Source organism: Lepisosteus platostomus, chromosome 12 (genome assembly GCF_059453375.1).
Source record: "Lepisosteus platostomus isolate fLepPlt1 chromosome 12, fLepPlt1.hap1, whole genome shotgun sequence".
NCBI lineage: Eukaryota > Metazoa > Chordata > Actinopteri > Semionotiformes > Lepisosteidae > Lepisosteus > Lepisosteus platostomus.
Window position 1 is genome coordinate 2,061,730 of NC_142622.1, and position 15,919 is coordinate 2,077,648.

The 15,919-nt window shown below is 43.5% G+C and overlaps 1 protein-coding gene across 1 annotated transcript; it reads left to right on the forward strand.

Moving 5' to 3' along the window:
* The first annotated feature begins 4,068 nt into the window (after positions 1-4,068).
* Positions 4,069-10,079, forward strand: polr1f (RNA polymerase I subunit F). The gene is made up of 4 exons (XM_088600411.1): positions 4,069-4,407; positions 6,327-6,468; positions 7,505-7,713; positions 8,769-10,079. Exons 1-4 carry the CDS (start codon positions 4,118-4,120, stop codon positions 9,124-9,126), a joined length of 999 nt encoding a protein of 332 aa, XP_088456537.1. The 5' UTR covers positions 4,069-4,117; the 3' UTR covers positions 9,127-10,079.
* The last annotated feature ends 5,840 nt before the right edge of the window (positions 10,080-15,919 follow it).

The following is a 15,919-nucleotide window of genomic DNA, read 5'->3' on the forward strand; positions in this document are numbered from 1 at the left end:
TGATGACCCCAGTCAAAAATAGACGGGCACATCTGGCAGAGGTTGTTTCATGGCCTGGCATCTCTTGTATTGTAATAGGAGAAATAAATAATTACATAGAAGAGCCAGGGATTCATGGGCATCCTCAGGAGCCTGGCGCTGTCAGGTGTTGCTGTGAAGCGGCTGGTTTGGACCCTATGCAAGGTGGAAGAAGTTATTTTCCCGGAAGGGAAGTACAAACGTATCCAAGTCCGATAAACGATAAGCGAAGCCGTTGTCGAGGGATAGAGCGAGAGTTTCACAAGCCAAAAAGTCGATCAGAAGAATAGAGTCTTTCCAACGAGGTAGGACGCAGGTTGAGCTTGGGAGAGGGGAACCTCAAGAGTGAGCAGAGACTGAGTGGAGCGAGAGGGAAATCGTGGGGAAAGATAATTGTTTAATTAGTGCGTTGCTGTCTACAGTGAGAGGTGCTCGTGGGTATGTGGTGATGTCTAAGTGCTTGCATGCGGTTCGTGACAAGCCCATTGCTACTACTGCTACTACATTGGTGGTGGTGGAGGGGAGTCCCCATTACCTGTAAAGCGCTTTGAGTGGAGTGTCCAGAAAAGCGCTATATAAGTGTAAGCAATTATTATTATTATTAATTACTGCTGATGATCTCACAATGACTATCCTTAGACATCTTTCATATTCAACAACTTGTAAATGTGTGTTACTAATGATGTTGAAATCACATCTCTGTGTAACTAGACATGTTTCTAAAGAGTTATAGTTCATTAGTAACATTACAGATACAGTCTATATGCTGTTTTTTTTGGTCAGCAAAAGAAGCATATCACTTATAAGTGCAAAAAATTCACAAAGTTAATATCAGGATGGTATCGAGCTGAAAAAAATATGTATTTGCGATATGATTTTATGGAACTTTGATTTTATGACATTGATAAATTCCTTGTACTGATTAACATTTGTCATAGATAGGGGATTAGTACACCGTGTGTTGATGCAATTCATCTGGTTGCAGATGCTGTCTTGCAGGATTCTCCTCCATTTCTCTCACAGAGCCTGGACAAGCCTGTGCCGGTTCACTGGTCTCTGTGCCCTAGATTCCACAGATCATCCCAGCTCATCCCACAAATATTCCATAAATCTCAGTTCTAGCAGTTAGGACATCCACAGCACAACTGGAGCATTTTTATTTTGCTAGAAAGTTGTTGACTATAGAGTATAATGAGGACGTACATTGCTCTTTTAGAATATTGTGACACTGGGATCAGGCTCCCAAGACTTTATCACTGTAGCACCCCTGTACTGAGGTTGCAATCAAAGACTACAAGTGGAGTTCAGTAGTGACTAGACCTGGTTTCTCCAACCCGTGTCCTGGAAAGCTTCAATTCAGTTAGTCCTACTAGACACTCCAGCCCTGAACATAACACATGGACCTCCCTATCATCTGTGGTCTGCACTCGCTGACATCCATCCGGTTGGTTGACACAAGACCATGATTCACCTCTAAAGGTTACCTTTTTCATCCAGCCTCCAACATGGAACAAGATCACCGATTTCTCTGTGGTTCATTTCAGGTTCATTTCTCTCAATGTTCATGAAGCTTGACAGTCAACAAAGCACCCCATCAACTGTGCCTCGTCAACTCCCTTACCATTGTACAGTATAATCAATCAAAATGACAAGACAACATTTGATCCAAAACCAGTATTGTACTTTATGTGTCTAACAACAATTATGCATAAACAACGATAAGTTATCAGTTAAGTGTATGTTAGCAAATCTTTCAAGATGTACAGTATCGTCTTCCGTACAGTATTACAAAACTCATTTCCAAACATCCTTGAAAAGTGATGTTGATTTTTCAAAACTGTGTTTCTTGTGGTGGTTCTTCCTGCTTCTGGAATGGGCACAGGACATTTAACTCTTTTCATCGACCTGTGAATTATTATTAACTGTCACCTAACACTGCTTCTCATTCAAACACCAAACATTTCATAGAGCAAAGTGACCATTGTTTCTCCCTTTCAGAATCCTGCCACCATAGTGTGAGATTGCCTGATCCAGGGTGACTTTGATATAGAAAATATTCCTTAACTGTAAGTACAAGGTTCAATCATGCAGGTACAGTAAAAGTAAAAATAAATTAAATGAATAAAATAATACATCTAGCATAAACTGGAAGAACAAAGCATTGCGCAAACAAAATGAAATGGAACTAAACATGGATGAATTGATGAATAAATAATTCAATGAATAAATAAATGCCCTTTCATCTGGAAGCTCAATACTCTTCGCATCTAAACACCTGCCATTACCTCACACCTGGGAGTCTGGAACAAGCTACCTAGCCTTGCTGTTGAAAATAATATCATTGCTTCTTTCAGGAAATGGCGGCATAACATCCTCAGATCAATTAGCTACTAGCAACCAGATGGGCTAGATAGCTCAAGTGCCTCCTCTAATTCATAATCCTACTATGAAAATTATTAGGACAGTACAAATGTAATAGTAACCTGCAGGCCCAGGATTTTGTAATCTTATCTGTTCGGCACACTGGTGAGGAATTACTGTCTATATTCATATGTCCATGTTTATAAACGTACTCTTAGTGCACTTTACCATGGAATTCCATATCTTATTGAACACAGAAGATTTGTACATTCAGAGGTATTGATTACACATCACATGAGGTTAAAATTTAAAGAGAATGAGTTCATAACAGAAAATAAGCATATTATCTTCAAAGAAGAAACCCATATCCTCTTCCATGCAATTTTTTTCTTTGATTTTGTACAACAAAAGACTTCTGTTACTGGGGAATTTGAAGAAGCTAATTGCATGTGCCATGTTTTGTAATGCGCTTTGTTTTGTGCTTCTATTACCTTCAGCTGTTTAGAGCAGGATATGAGCTTGGAGACAGGCCCCGCAGGTACAGGCCTCATGTTCCTGCTCTGAGAGTAACAGCCATCTATCTCCTTAATACCTTTGCCTTTGACCAGCATTTACTTTGTTCTCACCTGACCTTTGACCCACTGTGTGGAAACAGACACCTTTTATACAGTACATTAGTATCAATCAATACTGTTCAATAGCCCATCACCTCAGGTGCTGGTAAACTTAGTTTTCTTTTAACTGGTTTTTGGGCTCAGTGTTACAAGAGCAGAAATTCAAAAGGCTGGTTGGCACAATCTGTCACGATCCTATCTGGAGGAACGTCCTGTTGAATTGACCATTCAGTTTCTCTCAGTTGATAACTGGTCATTTGTTAACTTAACATTCAGTAATATCACGGTGTCACTGTTCTCATTCCTTACATCAAGAGATATATAACATATAATACAATTTCATAGAGAGAAATAAAAGCAGCTCATAGAGTGTCCATGGTGCCTTTGATGTTAAGCAAGACTAGATGCAGAAACACCATGAAATCCACATTTTTCAGTGAGTTTTGGGTGGGGACTGTGTTGTGTGTGATGAAAGATGGAAATTTAAAGATTAATCTGTATTTTGCCTGAAACGTATTGCTGAATTAGATTGTTCAATGGGATTATTGAAGTTGTTATATTTGAAATGTTGTCTGCAACCCTTCAGAGAGCACAGCTGTATAATACTTTATAATTTTGTATAATTTGGTGTTTCCTGACTTGTTCAAATGTTTAACATTTGAGTTTTTAATGCTTGCTTTGTGATGGAATGTTTAAGCACGTAACACGGTTGAAACAATTGGTAAATAAGGGTTATTTCAATATTTTTAAAAGCCTAAAACCCCGAATATATTCTTAAAATACTCTTATAAATTCAAAACCAACATTTCATTTTTCTAACCATTAAGAGGGCTTCTTTACAAGGATTTTCTTATTTTTTTTAGACAACGAAAAACCTGGAGCTGTGGCAGGGTTTGTGTTTCCTGTCACTTTTCTGAATTCTCGTTCATCTGCAACATGCAAGAAGAAAACGCAAACCCACCCGACTGAAACGGCACAGCCTCCACCAGGCCAGCAGGTGGGGACATCACTGCAACTGATCATTAAATACTTGCCCCTCATCTCCTCCCCCCCAAAACCCGTGACGTTTGGCACGACACCACGTTGAGAGCTGTGGGGAAAACTACTTTACGGCAGCTGGCAGCATGGCGGCCGCGGAGCAGGACGACTCCGAAAAGGTAAAAAAGATTTTTCCTCCGGTGTCCAGCTCCAGTCCACCGCCTGCGCCAGAAGGTCCGACTTTGGAGCAGAAGCCCGTCGTACAGTGTCTGATTCCGGCCTTTTCCGATGCCTGTAACCTGGTAGACGCGCCTTACTCTTGCCTGGTTGTGGACACTCACCGGAGGCACATCGCTCTTGCCCCGATGTATCTAAGTAAGAAAAGGACGGGAATCCAGGATCAGCTTAACACCGAACTTCTGAAATATTCAGAAAGGTAGGAAACTCTCAGCCTGGGGATGGTCACTATCGGTGATATATCGGTGTGTGGTAGGACGGGTAAGCTGGACGTGAACAGTTACAGCATCGATACATCGAGCATGTGTACTGTATATATAACAAGTATAACTCCCTACATGCATTAACAGTTCACTTTCTGGGTAAATGTGACGGCGGAACATTTGGACTTAAATGAATCTGCAACTTAGGCAGTAGAGCATGGTCTCAGACTCACTTCCTGGAGGGCCTGGTCAGTGCCTTCTGCCTTTAGTGACGTTTGAGCTCTGAATTCAATGCAGTTTGTGTAATTATTTATTATAATAATAATAATAATTGCTTACACTTATATTGTGTTTACACTCGAAGCGCTTTATAGGTAATGGGGATCCCCTCCACCACCACCAGTGTGCAGCCCCACCTGGATGATGTGACAGCAGCCATAGTGCGCCAGAACGCTCCCCACACACCAGCTCTCAGTGGGGAGGAGAGCAGAGTGATGAAGCCAGTTCAGAGATGGGGATTATTAGGAGGCCATGATTAGTAAGGGCAAATGGGAAATTTGGCCAGGATGCCGGGTTTACACCCCTACTCTTTTCGAGAAATGCCCTGGTATTTTTCCTGACCACAAAGAGTCAGGACCTTGGTTTTACGTCTCATCTGAAAGAAGGTGCCTGTTTTACAGTATAGTGTCCCCGTCACCTTGATGCAATTTAATTAATTAAAAGCCAGCAGCCATATCACTCTGCAACTCACAATTGGCAGCCCACTGGAGCTCAGCTGGTGTGAGCCTGGTCAGTATCTGGATGAGAGACTTCCTGGGAAAAACTGAGGCTGCTGCTGGAAGAGGTGTTAGTGGGGCCAGCAGGGGGCGCTCACCCTGAGATCCATGTTGGTCCTAATGCCCCAGTATAGTGACGGGGACACTATGCTGTAAAAAGGTGCCGTCCATTGGATGAGATGTAAAACCGAGGTCCTGACTCTCTGTGGTCATTAAAAATCCCAGGGTGTTTCTTGAAAAGAGTAGGGGTGTAACCCCGCCATCCTGGACAAATTTCCCATTTGCCCTTACCAATCATGGCCTCCTAATAATCCCCCTCTATGAATTGGCTTCATCACTCTGCTCTCCTCCCCACTGATAGCTGGTGTGTGGTGAGCGTTCTGGAGCATCATCCAGGTGGGGCTGCACATTGGTGGGGGTGAAGGGGATCCCCATGACCTGTAAAGCACTTTGAGTGGAGTGTCCAGGAAAGCGCTATATAAGTGTAAGCAGTTATTATTATTATCATTATTATTATCATTATTATTATCATTATTATTATTATTATTAAGTACTCAAACAACCAAGTCACAGACCTCTGTATTGCGGTTTTAAACCTGTACCTTCTGATGTAGCTATAACTGATCCCAAGAGACATTTTGCTGTGATTTCAATTCATAACAGTTTATAGTGCTTTTATAAACTATTTAATTGTTGTGTTGTAAGATGAATAACAATAGTAAGATGCAAAGAAACAGGTAATGGGTTTATTCCTTGCTGAAAAGAAAGGAAACACAACCTTTGTAGCCTACGCATGCTGATGCAGCTACCTGCTTGAAGTACAGTAGTAAGATGCTTGTTTTTTTTCAGTGGTTTGGCTGGAAATGACTTAAGAACAAAAAACAAAAAAAGACTGGAGTGTTAGCATTAGGCTGTTTGAAGATATCATTGGTACCAAAAACACATGAAGTTAATGAGTGTCAGTGGTTTCCTTCCATCTTTTCCTGAGAGTGCTTAACATCTGATCACTTAGTGAAATAGTAGGAACACATCTTTTAAACTGCTGCGTTCTCCTGCTTACTCTTAGAGCCTGAATGGATATTCTGAAGCAGTGTCTCTTTACAGCAATGTTGTGCATCTGTGTTTTGTGTTCTTTCTAGTTTAAAAGGTGTTCCTCTCGCCTATGACAACATTAAAGTTGTGGGAGAACATGGACATATCTATGATGATCAAGGATATATCCATATGAACATAGAAGCGTCCTTCGTTATCTTCCAGCCTAAAAAAGGACAAAAACTTGTGGTACGTATGTCCGCTGACTGCCAGCAGAAATACCAATTAGTGTGAGTCATGGAGGTTTGAGAGTATTCTAGATCAGAGCTTCCCAGACTTCAAGGATGATCAAGGATGCCTAAAAGGACTGCACTCTGACTGAGAACTCCCACCTCAATATCATACTTAACCCACCCACAGAACCTGCTGTGCTCTTTTAACATACTTATGCAATGTGACAAACACAGCCTATTAATTGCAGTAGGTAAAGTAACAGTAACACAATTCACAATAAGAACCACACACCCCCTCTCTACTGGGAGGGATGGGCTTGCTGTTCCTGTATAACTCCTCAGTGTGTGGCCTCCTGTTGGTGCTCATCGCATGCCATTCCCCACGTGTGTCTGTGCTCCGTGTTTGGTTTTGAGGGCTCTCGAAGTGGACACGCCTGCCCTGTACAGGCTCTCCTGACCCGTGCAGAACCAGACCTCTGCTGGAGAATTGAGTCTGAGTGCCAGGTTCTTTTCGATCGGCACTTCGATCGGGCCCTCTTGTGACTGCAGGTCGAGTATCGCATCAGTCGCTGAAGCGAAGGAACCTGTGACCCGGGCCTGGCGAGCGTGGTCAGACTCGGGGAAGTGCACACTGAGCTATTCCTTCAGGCGTGAAGGATGGGGAGGTATCTCAGGAGGTCATGAGTCATGCTGGGTGCTTGAAGTCGTTGTGAAGTAATATCTTCGCAGCTCTGTCACATCGTTTATTCTTCCACCACTTCAACCCAAAAAACGCAATGCAGGCACAGTAACACGAAAGTGGAAAAAGTATGAAAAGAAGTGAAAATGTAAACTTTTAGAACTGAATAATATAGATAAAATAATTTGATTTTACATGTCGAGCCCAGTTTGGGAACCCTTTGTTCTAGGTGATGTGAATAAGGCCTAAAAACACGCCTTTCCTGAGGAGTGTCTTGGGTTATCTTTTTTCTTGTTTGTCCTGTGTCTGACGATGACTGTTTTCCTGAACTGCAGTTGAGCTCCTTTTGTGAAAAGCCCGATTTGTTTTCAAGGGGGTTATAAACAAGGTGGGAGTCAATCACGTGGGCTGCCTGGTACACGGCTGTTTCAACGCCTCGATCCCGAAGCCTGCCCTGATGCCCCTGGAGAGCTGGCAGGGGCTGGGGCTCAGCGTCGGCGACAGCCTGGAGTTCGAAGTCTTCCAATTGGATGCAGACGTGGCCGGAGTTCTGCTCATCAGGGGGAGCCTTGGGAAAAACAGGTAGGAACATGAAACGAGGTTTTCATATTTCTTTGTGCCATAAAATGTAGTACAGCTGATAAAATTGCCATTTGTTTGAATGCTGAAAAATCTATATATATTATTATTGACTTTTTTATTTAATCATGATAAGACTACAGTAGATAGATACTTTATTGATCCCGTGAGGGTTCAATACCTTCAGTACCTTAACAGCCTGATGTTACTGGGATGCGTTCTAAAGTACTGAATAAGCTACAATATTTCTAGAAATCTCATGCGAACTAAAAACACTCCAAATCGGAAAAAAATTCCCTTAGAGACCCTTATGTGCAATTCATTCGTACTTGTGATTTTTCAAATCTGTATCTGTATTACACGTGATATTGTACAGAACTTTGAGTTTCATGAAGCTCAATGCTGCTACTGTACATTGCACTTTTTCTTAATTTTTATTAAGAACATTTTGTGGTTGTAATCTTTGCACCTAAAAATGCTTACTGTAGGTTTGGTAAAAATCAGTCCTGAAGGCAACGACAGAAATGCTTTTGTACAGCCAATAAATGAGATGTGTTTTCAATTTTAATTCAGTTCTAAAACTTTTTCCAAGTACTTCCGATGTGAAGAATCAGGATTTACATCTAAAACCTTTGAATGGATTAATGCCATTCTGAAAGGGTCAAATTGTCAATTCGACGTTTAAAAGAAGCAACTTCAAGAAAGAAGAATTACAAAGGTTCTTCTTAAAAGTTTAGCTGCATTCTAATTGGGTGCCACTAGGTGGCACCAAAGTCCTTACTGGTCGAGCGATACCTCTGAGTGTTGTTAATTATGTCTCGGGCCAGGGGTGTGCTTACACACAGCTAAAGTATTTTAAGACTGTAATGTAAACATGTCAAAGAGAAACTAAAAATAACTTGGTAGCACTTGACCTGAAGTCTAGAAGGGGTGACGTTTAGCAGCTCCAGGGCTGTTTTCAGTAATACTGGGAGAGCTGGAGGGCGGCGCAGCTCCAGGCGACGGGCGACAGGGGCTGTAGGGTGACTCCGAGGCTGATGTGTCCGTCCGCTTGTTAGGGTCCACAGCCTGCTCGGAGCACCGCAGGGAGAAGCGGCCGCGGAAGAGGACATCGTGGATGGAGAGCAGGATGCGGAAGAGGTGAAGGTTAAGAAGAAGAAAAAGAAGGACAGGCGGAAGGGGGAGGAGGCCGCGGAGGGCGTGAACGGACACGATTCGGAGAGCTCCGGGAGGAAGAGGAGGAGGAAGCACAGGGAGGAGCGCGCGGCGGACGAGGAGCCCGCGCAGGCCTGCCCGCAGGAGGAGCGCGGCGATGGCAACGGACGCGCCAGGCGGAGAAGGGAGAAGTCTGGCGGCGACGAGATGACGGACGGGGGCTTTAACCCGCCCAGCGCCAAAAAGAAGCGGCGTGCGTGAGGGGGGGGGTGGGTGGTACGTGCCCTTGCCACGCTGAAGCCAGCACCTGTGTGAGGAGAGACGTACAACACCAAGCACAGAGTGGAGGAGGCACAAACACGGCAGCGCTGTGCAGCTGGGGTGCTCGGCCGTCCGCAGAAGGAGGGCTCTTGACGCACGGGGGGGCCGTGCTGCTGTGGTGGAACTGGCCAGTCCGCTAGGCACTGCCGGGGAGGCTCGAGGAAGCCTTGCGGGTCTGTACAGGTGCTTCCTGTCTTGGCAGGTGAGGGTGAAGCCCTGCCTTATTACTAGGTGGTACCGGGGGAAGTATCTTTTTAAATCCTCCTGTGTAGGCCGAGGTGATGAGGATCGCAGTGTGAGCTGCCGGCTAAGACGTCTCCTTGCCTGTAGGTCCTCAAACTCTCCACCAGGGCGCAGCAGATGTTTCCGAGTGCAGTTGTCATCAGAAGGTTTCCATTGCTCCCTGGCTGCCTGCCTGCTCTCCATCTGCACACAGAGCTGGTCAGCTCTGTCCCAGCTTGTAATGCACTGGGGGAGCCAGGCCATTTCCACATGGACACTTGATTACAGCACCAAATTAGCGAACGCAAATAAATAAATAATAGCCAATTGCTGCTATTTTACTGTCAGTGAAAGAAAATAGCAAAGTGAGGAAATACCTCTTGTATAAACAAGTTTAAAAGTGTTTACACTCTGTCATCTTTCCAAAGCTTGACAAAACTGACAGTCCTCTAAAGTTATTTAAACAAAGGAGTTTGCAGTTTAATGCTTTCCTGTGTTCCCCGTCCAGAAAGTTCATATTGAAAACTGCCCGAAGGAAGAACGTGCTTTTCTCCTGCTCTATGGTCTGGGCTTGTGTGCTTGACAGGAAGAATGACTGACTGACGAATGAAATTACTTCTTTGTGTCTCCTAGATCTGTTTTGTCAAAATAAACCGGGCTTGTAAACTAAATATTATATTTTCGGTCATGCGGTCTTTGAAGTGTGCCAGACCTTTACATGTGCTAATTAATTCCTTGTAGTTGTTTTTCAAATACGTCCTTGTGTATAGAAGTAAAAAATAGTGCTTCATGAGTTCAGCCAGGACACCAGAGTTGGCAATCATACTCTTTCAGACTGCCCTGTGATCTTTAATGGCAAGAGTGTTCTGTCTGTGGAAGATGCATTTTTTTTTATTAATGGGGAAAGAAAGACATTTTATAAATGGTCAAGACCGACCCAGCCTCTTCAGCATGCTGTGGATAAGAATTCCAGCAGATCACTCTTGGGATCTTAGGATACTTCATTATTAAATTGGAGAGACTAGTCTGTTATGTTTCTTTCCAGTTCAGCCCGATGAGGTCTGAAGCCATCTTTAATAGACAATAAATGGCTTTGATCTTTCCCTGCAATGCATTTTCTCCTGGCACAAGCCCTTATGGATTTGGACTTATCAATGTCTTTTTCAGGTTCTAGCTCTTGGAGATCGGGGGTGTATAGTTACTGTTTGGACAGGAAATGTACAAGGCTTTTCCAAACCCCACAAATGCACTGTGACTCAGAACCAGAATTCCCCAGGAACAGCAGCCGTTTGGCAGGTATTTCACCCTAGGCGTCATCCTGTAAGAGACTGATCCACTGATCCACCCCCACTGCACTCAAATGACTTTCTGCAGCTATTAAGTAAAAAAAAAGTGGAATTGTAAATATAGTGGTCTAATAGTTCTCAGAAATGCTGTTTAGAAACCATGGGAAACTACTGTTAAGTAATTCAGGTGGGTAGTTGCGTCGGCATGCGTAGGCTGCATAGGAACAAGTAATAGGTTTCTTCCATGCTGAAAAAAAGAAGAGAAAACACAACGTTTTGGCCGTGGAGCCTTCATCAGGTGTGAGCAACCTGATGACCCCTCACACCCGATGAAGGCTCCACGGCCGAAACGTGTTTTCTCTTTTCTTTTTTTCAGCATGGAATAAACCTATTACTTGTTCCTTTACTGTTAAGTAATACATGCTTTAAATGTGCTTCTCTTTAGGTTGAAATAACTTTTTGTGAACTCTTGCATTTCCATTATAATGTTCCCTTCATTCTCGTAAAGAAGTTGTGGCACAGACCGCATCTGCTGTATGTGGTACAAGATTAAGATGTCGTGTTGAAGAATAATACTCAGCACTTGTCATCACCAGGGATCCTAACGCAATTGACATAAGGGGACGCCCATTCCATTTCAGCTTCAACTGGGTGACGCACAGCAGCCTCCCTGCACAGGAACGGGTAACGGGTTTATTCCATGCAGAAAAGAAAACACAATGTTTCGGCTGTGAAGCCTTCTTCAGGCGTGAGCTTCTTCAGCCTGCCTGCACAGCCAATCAGGAGTGAGAAATTTCTTCACTTGCTGATTTAAGGAGATCAGTTAGGGTAGCCTGATTGTATGCAGGTCCCGAGTGCAGTACAGCCAGGATCTCAGCTTTATTTGTCCTCTGAAGCCGAGACATTTCCTGCAGTGGTGCCCCTGGTAACCATCACGAGGAGCTCATCAACCACAATCACAGAGCTGCTTCGTATTCCTGGCAGGAGTCTTGGCAACCTGCAGCCTATCCTGGAAGCATGGAGAACAAACTGGGACAGCGCCCTGGTCATTCGGGGCTCCAGGCTTAACACACCTATTTGTTTTGCACAGTCCTTTAGGTTCTTTAATGACCAGGTACAACAGTCCTGGTTGAACGTCTGATCTGAAGGAGAGTACACTACAGTGCAGTGCCCCCGAATTCTAATATGCACATCCAAACTCTGACTCTTCGCCGGCCAGGTGAAATGTAAAAGGATCTGTTTGACCATTATTTGTTTGTTCTGTTTTTCAAACGCCAACTGACTTGATTTTTACTTCGCAGTGAGGTCTGTGGTGTCGAATGTGGGGCCTGTTAGGGAAGTGGAGTAACTGAGCAGGTCTGCAGTGAGTCACACGGCTTCATCCTCGTTTAGACACTTCTTGAAGTCGAGGCCTGCTTGTCTTTGAAAACGCTTCGTGGACTCTTAACTCGTAGTTTGCACGTGTTCCCATTCGTATGTTGACATGTTTTAGGCTTCTTTTAGTACAATTCTCAGCTGAATTTAATTTTTGTATAGCGTTTTTATTGCTTGAAAGCTCTGCGTTTTGAATGATACCAGTGCTTTTCTTTTTCAGGGTAATATGTGGTGCAGATTTATTGCCGTGTCTTGTCCCTTGGAGGACTTTGGAGCTCAAAGAAAGTGTGTCCCTGCTTGTAAATCCACTGCTTCATTACCGCTGTAAATCTAGAAGCTCCAGAGCACATTCTCTCTGAAATGTATTAGCAGTGGAGCCTTTCATGTACCTGGTTCTTGGCTTTTATCACCTGACAGGCCTGACACATGGAGAGGCAGGTTTCACTAGTCTTGCCAGGATCTTCAAGGAGCCACTGGAAAAGGTTCAACTTTGTGCTTGAGAAAATCTCGGCAGACTGATAAATTTCAGTTTTATTTTTGCTTTTGAAAACGTGCGCCGGTTCCCAGAACGCACTACTCTGGCTCTTTCCCCCCCCCAAAGACCGACAGGCTCTGAGAATGTTGTTTTTTTTCCCTCCTGCTCTTCAGTTTTAGGCTGGCCGCCAGCGAAGCTCGTGCTTTGAATTGTTTGCCCCGTGTTTTTCCATCACCTGTGCATGCTCCTCGGCTGGGCTGCTGTAGACACCTGACGCGCCTGAGCCGACTCCGCTAGCCGATGCTGCTGTGGCCGGATGATTAATACGGCGTGGGGGCTGGTGAAATAAATCTGTTGAAGCAGCCCTGATGTAAAGCCCCATGTGGAAGGAACTGCCAGCAGTATATTGCTGAGGTGACCTCCTGACACGAAACAGAGCCTGCTCTTTCTGAAAGCTGGGAGGTGCAGGAAAAAATGAAATTGAGCTTAAGGATTAAAATCGACTCTTCCCTCCTCCCCTCAACCTTTGTGTCTAGCTTGGGTCACAGAAATTCACATGTACATGCTCTTCTAAGTTCACATATACGACACATAAGGAAGTAAACATTAGAAATGGCTGCCAAAACTTTCCCTTCTCCCAACTGAATCTGAATTTTATATACACCTGTTCATGTTTCAGGCTTCTTCCTCAGTTTGTCTGACTTTATCAGCGGTTTCCCAAACACATTTGTTGAGTGAAAATATTCATACTGTTAGATCCTATACGTTTTCTCAGACAGGCAGCACATGGTGTCTTAAGTTTAACTGGAACATATTTAACCAGTGCAGGCTTGATTTAAGTGATCTGCCTCACTCCAAAACTTCCTTTACATGCATATTTATATAATTTACAAATTTTGTTAAAAAAAATACAAGAAACTAATAATTTAATAACCTAATTTTTTATAAGGGTCACCATCCCAGATGGGGAAATGCAGCTGTTTGGATTGTGAATTGGATTTTAAAATAGACAGGCTACAGACGAGATGAAAATTTAAAATGAGGTGATGTAATCGGTGGAGTACCACAGATCCCTATAGTGGGACCACTGCTTTTCCTCATTTATGTCAAAGATCTACAGCAGATTATAGAATAGTAAACAAGTCAAATTTGCAGATGATACCAAATTGGGAGGACTAGCAAACACTAGAAGCAGCAAATGAAATTCAAAAGCACTTGAATTTCACAACTGGACAAACGTGAGAGACGACTTTTAATGCAGGATAGGGCGTGCAAATGGTGAAAACAAATTATAAATACAAAATGGGAAACGCTGAGCTAGAATAGGCTACTTACAAAAAGTCCTTGGTGTCTGAGCTGATATCATTTACAGTAAACGTAGACAAGATTGTTGAAAGTGGACAATTTAAATCAAGGAGTCATATTCAAATTGAGTAATGCACAAGTAAGACTTTTAAGACTCATTTAAAATATTGTGTACAGTCCTGGTCACCAAGGTAGAGAAAATATTTCCATTCTGGATGCAGCTCAGAGAAGAACAACAGGCTATTGGGGCTTTAAGGAAGCGTTCTACACTAACAGGCTGAGGGAACTGAACCTTTTTAGTCTTGAGCAGGGAAAAATAAAGAGGGGACCTGACACAAGTATTCAAAATTCTCAAGTTCATTGACAGTCAACTCATCTGATTTCTTCAGATTGACCTGTAAGAGCTCTGACCTAAAAGAGAACATGGCAGAGGTATTGAACGGATTGCACAGAAGATCATTAGAGTTTTTTTCCCACTTTAAGTTCTTACAATAAAAATGTCCACTTTAAAGGACTGTTTCCTACACAAATGAGAAGTTTTCTTCTCACTTTAAAATGAGTTCCTGGAACATCCAGGAGAAAAAGTATTCTTGCCATCACGTTGCAACTGCATCCGAACAACAACATACATGTAGAAAACGGAACTAAGAAGTTAAACTCCCAATTGTACAGTAAGCTCTTCCAGCGAGTCCCCCCAGTGAGAGGTGCCTCGCTCTTCGCTTGTAAGTGACAGTTCGCTTCTCGAGTCAGTCATCACCCAAAAGAAGAGACCCAACTCCCCAGCAGGAGTGCAGCTAGCAGGCTCATGTAATTTACTAGTATTAAAAAAAAATACTCAACATCTGAATTTTCCTATAAAGATGAAGTCGATGGTTCTTCATGTTACAAATATTCCTCCTTTAACATCCGTCTTTCCACCCGTCGTCTGCTTTAACACTTCGGGGCTCAGAGCTGCCCAGCTCTCCCGCGGCCGGAGTTCACCTGCCTGGCCTGAGGCCGGCCCGCCTGTGTGGAAGCCAGAGCCACGCCTCCTCACACTGCCGTCACCAGCGTCTTTACGTGCAGGCGTGAGCGACAGACCTAATACTTTTCAATGATCACAGCACATGATTTATAGAAGCCTCATTTTCTGTACACCAAATATGAAACAGTGCAATAACGGAGCACATCAGCATTGGTACAGAAGAGGTGCATGTATAATGCAGGGTGCGCACTTGTCCTTGGCAAATTACTCCACACCCGGAGGCGGCCGAGTTCACGGCAATCGGGAGTCCGAGGTGATCACACTAACAGGCTCAAGGACAGGGGGAGACCCATTAACCTCTTTAAATAAATTTCACAACTACATAGAGTATGAACACGTGATGTGTACATAAAGATATATAGCAGTGGCAAGATAACATGATCATGAGTCACGTTACCTTCATGCGCTGATGGGTCTCTTTTTATGTGACAATGTGATCAAGCAGGGTTTTGACAGGCTGCAGCTGTTGTTCTAGTCTTCTAAGCTAAATGTTAGCCTTGCCAGCTTGACTAGCATTAATCTGCTTTGTGTGCTCTGTAGAACTAGTTCTTTTTTATGAAGTGATATATGTTCCAGATGATTTTTTCTTGAAGACCTCTGCACTGAAGAAATTTTGGAGAAATGTATCGTGAGTGATAGGAAACTGGTGAGAGATACAGTAGGTCAAGAGGAAAGTCCACTACCACTAACAGCAATTTACAAAAATGGCCCCACTTGGAAAACGGCCAACATATTTGCCGTGAAGTGTCTCTGGATCAGTATTCATGAAATACACCTGCCTTTAAGCATCTTGGGTGCCCTGGCTTTACTGCCCACCTCCCACTTTCTGACCAAGCGTGGCTGTTGCCTACAAAAAAGCACAGTGTTTCTGATGATAAACTGCATGTGGTAGACATGCCACACCTGCTTTGGGGGTCTGTTCAAACACCCTGGCGATGTTGAATGGAAGCAAGGTACTGAATCCAATGGACATTACCAGGATAATTCCATAAGTAATTCCACAGTACAGTGCTTCTTCCTCCACTAAACTGAAGTACCTTTACATCG